At 51.6% G+C, this 13,072-nt stretch overlaps 1 protein-coding gene across 2 annotated transcripts; it reads right to left on the reverse strand.

Moving 5' to 3' along the window:
* Positions 1 to 2,579: 2,579 nt before the first annotated feature.
* SERPINB12 (serpin family B member 12) lies at positions 2,580 to 11,600 on the reverse strand. 2 transcript variants are annotated; one of them, XM_029054012.2, is made up of 7 exons: positions 11,421 to 11,600; positions 9,284 to 9,391; positions 8,156 to 8,299; positions 7,084 to 7,201; positions 5,741 to 5,883; positions 4,524 to 4,691; positions 2,580 to 3,599 (listed from the first exon to the last, which is right to left on the reverse strand). In XM_029054012.2, exons 1-7 carry the CDS (start codon positions 11,586 to 11,588, stop codon positions 3,195 to 3,197), a joined length of 1,254 nt encoding a protein of 417 aa, XP_028909845.1. In that variant the 5' UTR covers positions 11,589 to 11,600; the 3' UTR covers positions 2,580 to 3,194. The 2 variants fall into 2 exon arrangements, with proteins under 2 accessions (XP_028909845.1, XP_028909847.1); XM_029054014.2 differs by lacking the exon at positions 11,421 to 11,600 and adding an exon at positions 11,106 to 11,252.
* Between the last annotated feature and the right edge of the window lie 1,472 nt (positions 11,601 to 13,072).

Consider the following 13,072-nt stretch of genomic DNA (forward strand, 5'->3'; position numbering starts at 1 on the left):
AGAATGAAGGCGATGTACATTTCATTAACAAAATTAACAAAATAAATAGGGTAATGAAAATATATACAGTTGAGCAGACGAGAACAGTGCCAAGGGGATGGGAAGGGAGAGGGGGAGGAGCAGAGGGAGATGGGGGGAAAAGAGGGTTAAGCTGTGGAGAGGTGAGGGGGGATGGTAGAGGGAGTAGAGGGAGAAGGGGAGCTCAGTCTGGGAAGGCCTCTTGGAGGAGGTGAGTTTTAAGTAGGGTTTTGAAGAGGGGAAGAGAATCAGTTTGGCGGAGGTGAGGAGGGAGGGCGTTCCAGGACCGCGGGAGGACGTGGCCCGGGGGTCGACGGCGGGATAGGCGAGACCGAGGGACGGTGAGGAGGTGGGCGGCAGAGGAGCGGAGCGTGCGGGGTGGGCGGTAGAAAGAGAAGGGAGGAGAGGTAGGATGGGGCAAGGTGACGTAGAGCCTTGAAGCCTAGAGTGAGGAGTTTTTGTTTGGAGTGGAGGTTGATAGGCCACCACTGGAGGTGTTTAAGAAGGGGAATGACATGCCCAGATCGTTTCTGCAGGAAGATGAGCCGGGCAGCAGAGTGAAGAATAGACCGGAGCGGGGCGAGAGAGGAGGAAGGGAGATCAGAGAGAAGGCTGACACTGTAGTCTAGCCGGGATATAACGAGAGCCCGTAGCAGTAAGGTAGCCGTTTGGGTGGAGAGGAAAGGGCGGATCTTGGCGATATTGTAAAGGTGAAACCGGTAGGTCTCGGTAACGGATAGGATGCGCGGGGTGAACGAGAGAGACGAGTCAAGGATGACACCGAGATCGCGGGCCCGAGAGACGGGAAGGATGGTCGTGCCATCCACGGTGATAGGGAAGTCTGGGGGAGGACCGGCTTTGGGAGGGAAGATGAGGAGCTCAGTCTCGCTCATGTTGAGTTTTAGGTGGCGGGCCGACATCCAGGTGGAGACGTCCCGGAGGCGGGAGGAGATGCGAGCCTGAAGGGAGGGGGAAAGGACGGGGGCGGAGATGTAGATCTGCGTGTCATCTGCGTAGAGATGGTAGTCAAAGCCGTGAGAGCGAATGAGTTCACCGAGGGAGTGAGTGTAAATGGAGAACAGAAGAGGGCCGAGAACTGACCCTTGAGGAACTCCAACAGTTAAAGGATGGGTGGGGGAGGAGGCGCCAGCGAAGGAGACCGAGAATGACCGGCCAGAGAGAGAAGAGGAGAACCGGGAGAGGACGGAGTCCGTGAAGCCAAGGTGAGATAAGGTATGGAGGAGGAGGGGATGGTCGACAGTGTCAAAGGCAGCAGAGAGGTGAAGGAGGATCAGAATGGAGTAGGAGCCATTGGATTTGGCAAGAAGGAGGTCACGGGTGACCTTAGAGAGAGCAGTCTCGGTAGAGTGGAGGGGACGGAAGCCAGATCGGAGGGGGTCCAGGAGAGAATGGGAGTTAAGGAATTCTAAGCAGCGATTGTAGATGACTCGTTCTAGGATTTTGGAAAGGAGGGTAGTAGGGAGATAGGGCGATAACTGGAGGGGGAAGTGGGGTCAAGAGCGGGTTTGTTTAGGATGGGGGAGACGTGATTACCCTGTATCTACCCCAGCACGTAGAACAGTGCTCTGCACATAGTAAGCGCTTAACAAATACCAACTTAACCTCTCTGTGCCTCAGTTAGCTCAACTGTAAAAAGGGCATTAAGACTGTGAGCCCCTGATCGCCTTGTATCCTCCCAGCGCTTAGAACAGTGCTTTGCACAAAGTAAGTGCTTAACAAATGCCATCATCATCATTATTATTATTATTACTTGACACGTAATAGTAAGCGCTTAAATTCCATCACTGTTAGTATTGTTATTAACTCCTCCTACTTCCAAGCGACCGTTTTGTGAAAGATTTCAGAGATGGGAACCTGGCAGAGGCTCAGTGGAAAAAGAGGAGAAAGAAAGCTAAGTGCCCAGATCGGGCCCGACCCCCCGCCGCCGCCACCGGGCAGCCACTGGGCCACCATCACCTGAGCCAGTAGCGCCGCCCGCCACCAAGACGGTCACCACCACCGTCACCGTCACCACCACGCCGCCACCTTAGCAACCGCTGCTGCCACCACACCACCACCTGAGCCGCTGCCAACGACAGCCACCAGCCCCGCCCCGCAGTCGTCGCCGGTACCAAACCTCTGCCACCCCTATTCCCACTTCTGCCGCCACAACCACTAGAGTCACCGACGTGATGGGATCTGGGTGAATAAGTGTGTCCGAGAGGACCGGGGTGACACAGACAGCCCCTCTCATCAGGTGTGCGGCAAGGAGCTGTCACATCGCTGCCCCCAGCGCCTGACCGGATTCCATTCCCCCTCCGAGTTGCAGTCGATCTCGAGCCTCTTCTCGGAGAGCCACCCCTTCCCCGAGGGCCACCCTCCCGTCTGGGCAGGCTTCGGTCAGTGTCTTTTCCCGGCCGGCCGTGCCTGGAACGCACCCGGGGCGGGGTTTAGGGCAGGTGATCCTGGAGTCACGCAGACACCACATGGACACACAGAGGCCATACCGACACAGTGTCAACACTGTCTATGCCGTTAAATTAGAAACATAATAAGTGTGATTCAGTTAGAAGCAAAAGCACTTTTATTTACTAAAATGGAATAGTTCACATAAACGTAAATGTTAGGTCTTACAAAGGCAATCAGAGGGCTTCACTAAACCCACCCATCTCCCCAAGCCACTGCGATGTGCAGGCACCGGTGTGCGGATTCGATATGCGGCTACGTGTGCAGGTTGGGCACGCGGATCCCGGCGTTCAGGTTCAGGGTGCAAATCTGCACCCCGAACCGCCAGTGAACAGGTGTAGTGCGTAAGATCGATATTGAGCTCTAGGGGTCTTGTCTCCACACCGCTTCTTATAGAGGCCATCAGCTGCCTGAAGTGTTTCCACGGGTCTCAAACGGAGACAACCCAGTGGCAAGGAGAAAGGGGGGTTACCGCCGGCGCAGGATCAGCTGAGTAATCTGGTGTGGGGTCCCGGGACACGGGGTCCCACGGCAAGAGGCTAGGGGTGAGGGCCATGAAGCAGTCCTGGCTGCCGATTCGGCAGGGGGCGGGAGGGGTGGCTAGCTGACCGGAGCTGAAACTAGCTGACCGGAACTGACCGGAGGAGACCCCCGTGACGAGAGGGACCGACCCCCAGGCTGCCCCTTGGAGCCGGGGAACGGGGCCGACTTCAGGGGGAGCAGACTCTGCCGTAGAAGAGGATGGTCTGGGTCCGGTTGTGTCTGATGAAGAACAGGAAAGGGTGATCCGCATTGAAAGTCACAGGGAGCACCGCGGACTTCTCCGAAACGGCCACGCCACTGGCCGCCGCCGCCTCCGTGCCGACCTCCGTGACCTCCACGAATGTCTTGTGAACAACTTGGGACAAGTAGAGATGCGGCTGCGGCGATATGCCGCTGAGGTCGGACTTGGATTCGTCAAAGAGGTCGGTGATCCCCATGTCCTGAAGGACAGAGTTGAGATCGTAGCTGCCCTGCAGGGTGAACTGGGGGAAGGAGACGTCTACCTGGGCTTCGGCCATACTGGAGGGGCTGGTCCAGGCGGACAGCTTCTCTTGGGTGATCTGTCTCTCCACCTGCCGGGACAAAAAGATCTGTCGATCAATCAGGCAATCAATGGTATATACCCAGAGAGACAGACAGTTACTCTTCTCCCCATTTAAGGCCTTATTGAAAGCACATTTCCTTCAAGAGTCCTTCTCTGACTGAGCCCCACTTTCCTCTTCTCCCACTCCCTCCTGCTTCGACCTGATTTGCCCCCTTTGTTCATCCTCCTCCCAGCCCCACAGCACTTGTGTACATATCTGCAATTATTTATATTTATGTCTGTCTCCCCCACTCAAGACTGTAAGATGGTTGTGGGCAGGAACTATGTCTGTTTATTGTTGTACTGTACTCTCCCGAGCATTCAGTAAGGTCAGCACTCAATATAAATGAGCCCTTCTCCTCACTTACCCATCCCCCTGTGTCCTTCTCCTCACCGACCCACCCCTTGGTACTGAAAGGCCCTGCCTACCTCCCTTCCCCTCGCTCATCCCCAGCTCAGGGGATCCAGGCCGTCAAATGCCGTCAGCGTCGGGCCAGCTTCCCTGTCAATGGAGCCGGGGGACTCCAATCCGGGGAAAAGGGTCTAGGGCCAGGAGGGCTGGGAGACCAGGAAGGCTGGGAGGGTCAGGAGCTCTTCCCTGGGGCAGCATCTGCTTCCCCAAGTGTCCCTTCCCCATGATGCTCAAGGGGGAGAGGGGGAGGAGGCAACATCTGCCTAATTGTCCTGTCCTTATCCTGTCCCTCCCCTTCCCTGCCCCTACGTGGCCTCAGTCCTGCCCCTACCCTGTCCTCACCCTGCCCTGTCCCTACCTCGCCCCTGCCCCTGTTCTTGCCCCTCCCCAAATGGATAATGTCGCGATTCCGTCAGGTCAGGCAAACTCGTTCCTTCTGAGATGACAGCGTCTGGGGAGGGAGCAGAATCGAAAGACACCAACATCAGTGTTACGTTTTACCTCTTCCAGGTCAGGGGAGTCCTCGGCGGAGCTCGATGGCAGCAGTACAAACATACTCATTCTCCCCTTGATGTATCTCATCTCAAGAATCTGTGTCTTTAATTCTTCGATGAAGCCAATCCTATATAAATTCCTCTGGTGCATCATCTTCACCTTCTTCTGCTCGCCCTATCGGAATTCACAGAAAGCAAAGTAAAACCAGCAGTAATCACTCCTCTGTGCTCCTTCCCCAGGTAACACCGCAGCAGAACGTGAACATAGATAACAATGATGATAATAATTTTGGTACTCGTTAAGCACTCGCTATGTACCAAGCATTGCAATAAGCGCTGGCATAGATACAAAATCATCGGGTCCCACATGGGGGTCAAATTGTAAGTAGCATGGAGAACAGATATTGAATCAGGGAACTGAGGCCTAGAGAAGTTAAGTGACTTGCCCAAGGTCACACAGCAGGCAAGTGCCAGAGGTTCGATGAGAACCCTGGCCCTTGGATTCCCAGGCCTGTGCTCTTTCCACTGTGCCACACTGCTTCCCTATCCAGATTGAACTCTGTGTGTGTATATATGTAGGTGTGTCTTCCAAAGAAGAAAACATCTCACAAATATCGTGCTTAAATCCAAAATGGAACCCCCATAAGTTCTTCCATCCACATTCTCTTCAAAGAGACTTCCTGAACTCAAAGAGACAGCTGGAAAAAGAGTGCATCAGGAAGGCCTAACTGAACAATGGTAATTGCTACACTTGAGATTTATGAAAATGCCAAGTGTCACGAGGTGTTAGGATTCTATATCACAGCTGCCGGGGGCAACAAATCAAGGCAGTGGGGCCTAGTGGATAATTAACCTGTATCTACCCCATATCAAGGCAATGGGGCCTACTGGAAAGAGCACGAGGCTGGGAGTCAGAAGACCTGGGTTCCAGTTTCAGCTCTGTCACTGGCCTGCTGGGTGACCTCAGGCAAGTCACTTTCCCTCTCTGGGCCCCAGTTACCTCATCTGTAAAATGGGGATCCGATCCTTGTTCTCCCTCCCTCTTAGAATAGGAGCCTCATGTGGGACACGGACTGTGTGTCTACTCTGAATATCTCATAATTACCCCAGCGCTTAGGGCATGGTAAGCTCTTAATAAGTGCCATAATTATTTTGATTTCCTAAGTTGAAATTGCGTGTTGGGTCTCTCAGAGTCACAGCCATACATCTACATTGGGCAAATACCTGGCTCAGCCAGAACACCGATTCCTCTGTCTTTTCGGTCTCGAAGCCTTTTTCCCACTTGGCCCTGAAGTAGACGGCGTTGACCAGCACCATCACCACAGTGGAGTTCAGGGTGTCCTTTGTGAAGAGCTCCTTGATCTTACCTTCGGGAACATTCAAAAGCACATTCTGTGGTAAACAGCCATGGTCACCAGGCCGGGGAACCCCAGAAACAGCTCAAAGAAATTAGGTGTTTGCCAAACATTTCACACGGCAGGAATATCAAGACCAATGTCGAGATGGACACCACATATGTTTATCAATCAATCAATCATATTTATTGAACTCTTACTATGAGTAGAGCACTATACTTGGGAAGTGCTTGGGAGAATACAATCCAACAGACTTAGCACGCATGTTCCCCACTCTTAACGAGCTTACAGTCTAAAGTGGGAGGCAATAAGCACTATGTGTATGGCCTAGTGGACAGAGCACAGACCTAGAGTCAGAAGGACCAGGCTCCAATACTTATCTGCTGTGTGATTTTGGGCAAATCACTTAACATCTCTTTGCCTCAGTTCCCTCATCTGTAAAATGGGGATAACTGTGAGCCCCATGGTGCACATGGCCTGTGTCCATCCTAATTAACCTGTATCTACCCCAGTACTTAGAAGCAGTGCCTAGCTCATAAAAAAGAACAGAGTTGGAACATAAATTCAAATGATTTAAGCCAAAGTATAACGATGAATAAATAACACGTTCAATAAATACCATCACTGACTGATTGACGTTGACCAAAAGAAATCTACATTCCCAAGAGGGCTGAAAGGGCTGAGGACTGATGGGGTGACACGACTGAGAAGGTGTGCAACGATCAGGGAATGCCTTCTGGATGAGGTGGCCCCTTAGGAGGGCTTGGCAGGTTCAGGAGGGACCCAGTTTGGCAGTTTTGAAAGGTGGGTAGGAAGAGTATACACAGTGGTCATGGATGAGGGATTTGAGGGGAAGTACAGTCAGGAAGTTAGCTTGGGAGGAGCAAAGAGAGAGAACTGGTGAAAAGCCTTGAATCAATTCTCTGGTGCACAACGACCATTAACCTTTGTTCTAGGCTGTAAGCTCATTGTGAGCAGGGAATGTGTCTACTATATTGTTATACCGTATTCTCGCAAGTGCTTAGTACAGTGCTCTGCATACAGTAAGCACTCAATAAATCCAACTGACTGACTGACCAGGTTGTATATGTAATGGCCACCTCAAGGCTCTTCTGCTAATGGACAAGAGTCAGACCACCTCCTAGTGGCCCTGCCCAATTTTCTTCTCTTTCAAATTACTGGAAACACAGACACCCATCCAAGTCTTCTTACCCTGGGACTGACATTCCACCCAGAAATTAATCTGCTGGATCGTTTCTTCAAGGCTTTTCTGGAAGTCAACAGCTTCCATGGTTGTATGGTAGAATTTCATCACTTTATCTAGGTACTCCTGTTGGAAGAAAGAATAATAATAATGATAAATATAATATTGATATCCGTTAAGCACCAAGAACTGTATTAAGTGCTGGGACGGATACAAGATAATCAAGTTAGACATAGAACCAAGGTGATGGCAAACATTCCCTATTTGCTGTTTCCAAGTAAGTGGCTTTACTATCTCCATGTGCACAGAGAACTGAGCCATACAAAGGACCAATGGCCTTGGACCCCCCAGAGCAGCAGAGTCCCCGGGGAGTCTTTACTGTGGCCCCAACAATGACTGGAATAATGAGCTGGGACAGCTCTGCTGCCATTGAGAAAATCAGAAAGGGGATGTTTTGTTCTGGGATTTGGGCACAGTTGCCACTTCCTACTCCACCCCTGTCTGAGTCACATGAGTTAAATCCAAGGAAAGAAGTCAAAAAATAGAAAAAAGTGTGTTTTCTAAAGAATGAGAGCATGCCCGGTGATTCTGATTTCCTTCTAGTTTCCAAATCAAGTTTTTAGTTGTATCCCACTCTCAACTCCCCTGGCCCCATCCTCTCGCTCACGCTATTCCCCCGGCGTGGAACTCCCTGCCTTCCCAAATCTAATCGACCTCACCTCTCACCACAGTCAGATCCCTCCTAAAATCCCACCTCCTGCAATAAGCTTCCCCCCATTAATTTCCCCATATAAATTATAAAAACTCTAGTGCTTATTAACCTATTTATAACCATCCTCAACACTCATATATATCTACTGAGTTGTAGCTTCAACTATTTATTTAGACTATCCGAGTAGTCGAATACATTGATACTTGTCTCCTCGACTAGAAAGTAAGCTTATGGTGGGCGAGGGCTATGTCATTTCTTTATTCTTTTCTTTCCAGTGCCCACTATAGTGCTAACCCCCACTATCGCCACGAGTACTAATACTAAGCAACAAAACCTGAGTGTCAAAGCAGCCTTGGTGTCTGACATACCTGACTGATCGGGAAGCTCTTCTCTCCATACAGCCTGCTGGCCATGCTCAGGGTATATTCGGCTCGGACTCGGTCTAATTTGAAGAGGAGTTTCCGGAAGACGGATTCAAGTCCTCTGGCCTCCCTCTCTTGGGTCACAGAATCCTTCATCCAAGAAAGGCAAAAGAAAGAAAGGCCGTTAGTCCCTGCCTGCCCTCCAGAACGTGGGCCTTGGGACCGTGACTGGCATCACCAGCCCCGCTGCCCGCCTTGGCCTCTGTTTGGCCACCATCGCTCCTCGCCCACCCACCATGGCCCCAGGTTGCCCGATGCCCCCCACCTTCCCACCATGGCCGCTGCCTGTCCGTCACAGCCCCCAGCTGCCTGCCACCCCCTTCTTAAGAATAATAATAACAATTATGGTATTTGAGGAGTTAGCGTGGCTTAGCGGAATGAGCACGGGCTTGTGAGTCAGAGGATATGGGTTCTAATCCCGGCTCCGCCACTTGTCTGCTGTGTGATCTTGGGCAAGCCACTTCACTGCTCTGTGACTCAGTTACCTCAGTTGTACAATGGGGAGTAAGCCTGTGAGCCTCAGATGGGACAATCTGATTACCTTGTGTATACCCCAGTGCTTAGCACAGTGCTTGGTACACAATAAATACTTAACAAATACCATCATTATCATCATTATTATTATTATTGTTAAGAGCTTACTATGTGCCAGGCACTGTGCTAAGCACTGGGGTGAATACAAGCAAATTGTATTGGACACAGTACAGATGAGTTAAATGAGGCACAGAGAAGTGAAGTGACTTACCCATGGTCACACAGCAGACAAAGGGTGGAGCTGGGATGAGAAACCACAACCTTCTGACTCCCAGGCCCAGGCTCTATCCACTACACCAGGCTGCCACCCTAGCCTTCCTGCCACCTCTGCCTGCCCCCCACGGTCCCCGCCTTCCCTCCACCCCCGCCTGCTCACCCCTGCTCCCTCCTGCCCCCCATGGCCCATGTCTGCCTGCAGGGGCTTCTGCCCGCAAGAAAAGTTCAGCAAAACACATCCTACTGAATGTACGCCACCAGGCCCTGGAGGCTGTGGGGACGGGGTACCTGCCAAGCTACCTGCCAAGGCAGGGAGAGACGCACCTCATCCTGAGATGACTCCGGGTCTGATTGATTCTCCTGGTTTCTGCTTTCCACAGAAATGTCATCTTCTGAGCTCCCACTTGACAAAATTTCGTTGAAGTGAAGGGCCTGCAGGGAAAAGGAGCAGTCAGAGACACAGACTGGGGAAGAGAGCAACGGAGAAGCTCCTAGGGCCAAGGCAACACATCCCTCATTTTTGCTCTTTCTCCAACATTCTGTGCCCGAGTCCCCGCTCCCTTGCTTAGTGTGTGTGAGGAAGGGAAGGGGAGAGAGGTAACCGGGCCTCAGGTCGGTTCCAGTTGCTCATGTTGCCAATTTGACATGCGACTTTGCTTCTAGGGTTAAAAAGTGACCCCAGATATCAATCAATCAGTGGTATTGATTGAGTGCTTTATTACGTGCAGACCACTGTACTAAACGGTGGGGAAAGTACAGTCTATAGGGGACGAAAGGCTTTCTCGCCCTCTATCGAACCTCTTTGTCGTCCTTCATCTGGCACACGGTAAGCTCTTGCCAGTAATAATAGTAATGATGATGGTATTTGGGTTCTTAATCAAACCTCTGGCTGGTACCACAGGTCAAGGCCTCGGTGCCCAGAGTTCAGACGGCAGAGCCTCCCAACCTACCGGGCCAGCTAGGGTGGCGATAAGCCCAGTGCCAAACCTGACTCTGATCTCACTGTCTTCTATCTACCCCTCTGCTTAGTACAGCGCTTGGCACATTGTAAATGCTTAACAGATACTACAGTTATTGTTAACCTGAGAAGCAGCGGGGCCTAGGGAAAAGAGGATGTGGCTGAGAATCTCAGAAATGTGGGAGCCAGAGCGTGATACCCTCTGGTGGCTCTCCGTGGGAAAGGGTCAGCCCGCCCTCGGACACATCTGGCTTGTGGGGGGACCCCGAGGGACAAGGAAGAGGGAAGGTGTGGAAGCCCACTCCTCATCCTGACCTAAATGGAGACTAAAGGGCCGGTCAACTCTTAGATCTGGAAACAGAACTAGGTTCTGGAAGTCAGGACATCCAAACTTCACACAAACTAACAGTCCCATCTAAGATGTCTCTTCTTCGTCACCCTCTTTTGCTTCCAGCTCTGGACTCTTACAGTGAGAACACTTCCTTTGTTCTCTGGGACTACTAATGACTCTGAGGTGAACTCCTTACAGGTGAGTGGGCAGATGCTTCTAGTAAGTATAAATATCTGCAAGGGACGATATATGTTTTTCTTCCCATCCTTCTGAGCTGATAACCAGGTTGGGGCGAGGGGGGCGGTGAAGGACCGCTGGCCTCACTGACTGAGCATCAGGGGAATGAGAAGCTGATGATTCAGAATGCCCGGCTGGTTGTAATTTGGAGAAGCAGCCGCACCGGTTATCGCTGTCACCGTTTTTCCAGCATAGCTTAGTGGCACTCGGCGGGAAATCCACATGGGACAGAGTGGGTCTGCGGTGAGGGCCAGAGGGGTTGTGAGTCGGGGGCTGAGGGGAGGAGCGGGGAGCAGAGAGCACAGGCTTCCATTCTGCCCCACAACTCTCTCCCTCCCTCCTCCAACTCACAATTGGAACAAAGAAAATGAATGAAGAGCCTCGGGCATATATGCACCCAAATGCTACACATCCTCCTAACCCCTCCTTCGCCTGGCCCCCTGCCTCCTGACCCCTGCCTTCACCCTCACGCAGCTCAGAGACTTTGTATCCTTTCAGTTCTCCCTCCCCCTGTTCCCTAGCACAGTTGATAGGGTAAATGTGGACAGGTTTAAGGGCCTAATTAGAGACAGTTGTTTAAAGAGTAGATATTAACCTATAAAGATTAGTCATTCACTCACCATTGACTCAAAAATAAGCTCAGCTCTTATGGAATCTCCCAGAGTCCTCTTCACACGGGTATCAGAGTCCTCCCCACATGGGAATCAGAGTCCTCCCTACACCCTAAACTGTAAGCTCATTGTGGGTAACGAATGTTTATGGTTGTGTTCTACTCTCCCAAGCGCTTAGGACAGTGCTGTGCACACAATACGTTCTCAGTAAATCCACTGGAATGAATGAACCCAGGATCTGAGTCTCCCCAACATGGGGATCTGAATCCTCCCCTCCTGGGGCTAGCAGCTCCAATTGGCAGCTCAACCGTTAACGGCCCTCACCTGGTCAATCTGTTGGGCAGATTGGCCTCGTGCTCCGAGACGGACCATGGCCAGAGCGGCAGAGAGGCTCAGGGGACAGAAGAAGATGTTCTTGTGTGGATCCCTCTTACTCAGTTCACAGAGTAGGTCAAAGCAGAACTTGGTGTTTGCCGCCACAAGGGATTCCATCCTGAAACTGCTGTAGGCTGCGCACAAGAGAGACAAAGAACAGATCCATCAATCAATAGTATTCATTGAATGCTTACTGTGTGCAGAGCACTGTACTAAGTATTTAAAATGCAGGTGAAAAGAGGGACCATTTTGGCCAGTACCACCATGCCATGTCGGGCTGCCTGCCAGCTGTGAGGCAGGCCCAGCCCACAGGACCCAGGGAGGATGGGAAACCCCAGCCAGGGGCCTCCTGAGACAGCTTCTGCCCAGACGGAGGCCCTCCTGGCTCCATCCCTCCGCTAATAATAATTATTATTATTGTGGTATTTGTTGTGCGCTTACTACGTGCCATGCACTGTACTAGGCACTGTCAGGGAATACCAGCAAATTAGTTTGGACACAGTCCCTGTCCCGCATAGGGCTCACAGTTTTAATCCTCATTTCACAGAGAAGTGAAGTGACTTGCCCAAGATTACACAGCAGACAAGTGGCAGAGCCGGGATTAGAACCCACAACCTTCTGATTCCCAAGCCCGTGCTCTATCCACTAGGCCAAGCGACTCCTCTCCGCGGCCAATCACGATTCTTCCTGAGATCGACTGGGTCCCCGGCCTAGGAAGGGGCTGTCTGTCTGTCCCCAGCAGAAGGTCTGCTTGAGCCTCCATGTGTCAAAAAGGCTTCTACACCGGCCATCGGAAAGGGCACGCTCACATCCATGACTTCTTGAGCAGCCTTGGCTGCCAAGAGCTTCGCGCCCAGCCAACAGCAGGGCAGCAAGCCCGGTAGGGAGGCCGGGCAGGGAGGGTGGTTGGGGAGGTTGGGCATGGAGACCGGCAGGGAGGCCAGGCGGGGAGGTCTGACAGGGAGACCGGGCGGGGAGACTGGCAGTGAGTCCAAGGAGCAAGGCAGGGCTTCAACTTTGCTTTGCCTTTGAAACCCAAATTTAGGGCCCCAGACAGTTAGGAGGGACAGTGAATCGGGAACATTTGTTCCAATTCAGCCTCACTGAGCGATCTTCAGAATGTCCCGGCCCACTCTGGGAACATTTCAGCTCCCATCTGGAGTTGCGCCAGAGGCAATCAGTCAATCGATTGATTGATTGAGGCAGTGTTCAAAAACACAGTGCCTAAATGGATAGAGCACAAGTCTGGGAGTCAGGAGGACCTGGGTTATTAATCTGGCTCCACCACTTTGCTGTGTGATCTTGAGCAAGTCACTTCACTTCTCTGTGCCTTAGTTTCTTCATCTGTAAAATGGGAATTAAGACTGTGAGCGCCACATGAAACACGGACTGTGTCCAATCTGATTAGCATGTATCAACTCCAGCACTTAGTACAGTACTTGGCACTTAGTAAGTGCTTAACAGATACCATAAAAAAATTAAGCAGGAGTCCTTTCTGCTATCCTCAGTCATCTATCTTCCAAAAAATGGTATTTGTTGAGGGCCTATTTCCAATTAATCATTTAGTAAGTCATTGAGCACCTGCTGAGTGCAGACCACTG

This window comes from Ornithorhynchus anatinus, chromosome X3 (assembly GCF_004115215.2).
Source record: "Ornithorhynchus anatinus isolate Pmale09 chromosome X3, mOrnAna1.pri.v4, whole genome shotgun sequence".
Classification (NCBI taxonomy): Eukaryota; Metazoa; Chordata; class Mammalia; order Monotremata; family Ornithorhynchidae; genus Ornithorhynchus; species Ornithorhynchus anatinus.

Bases quoted from the DNA above. Each gene is read 5' to 3' on its own strand.
- SERPINB12 (XM_029054012.2), bottom strand. From the start codon at position 11,588: ATGGAATCCCTTGTGGCGGCAAACACCAAGTTCTGCTTTGACCTACTC. The intron at 8,300-9,283 runs GTGCGTCTCTCC...TCTTGGATGAAG, and splicing joins CGGAGTCATCTCAGGATGAG to GATTCTGTGACCCAAGAGAG. The intron at 7,202-8,155 runs GTATGTCAGACA...TTCTTCCAACAG, and splicing joins AGAGCTTCCCGATCAGTCAG to GAGTACCTAGATAAAGTGAT.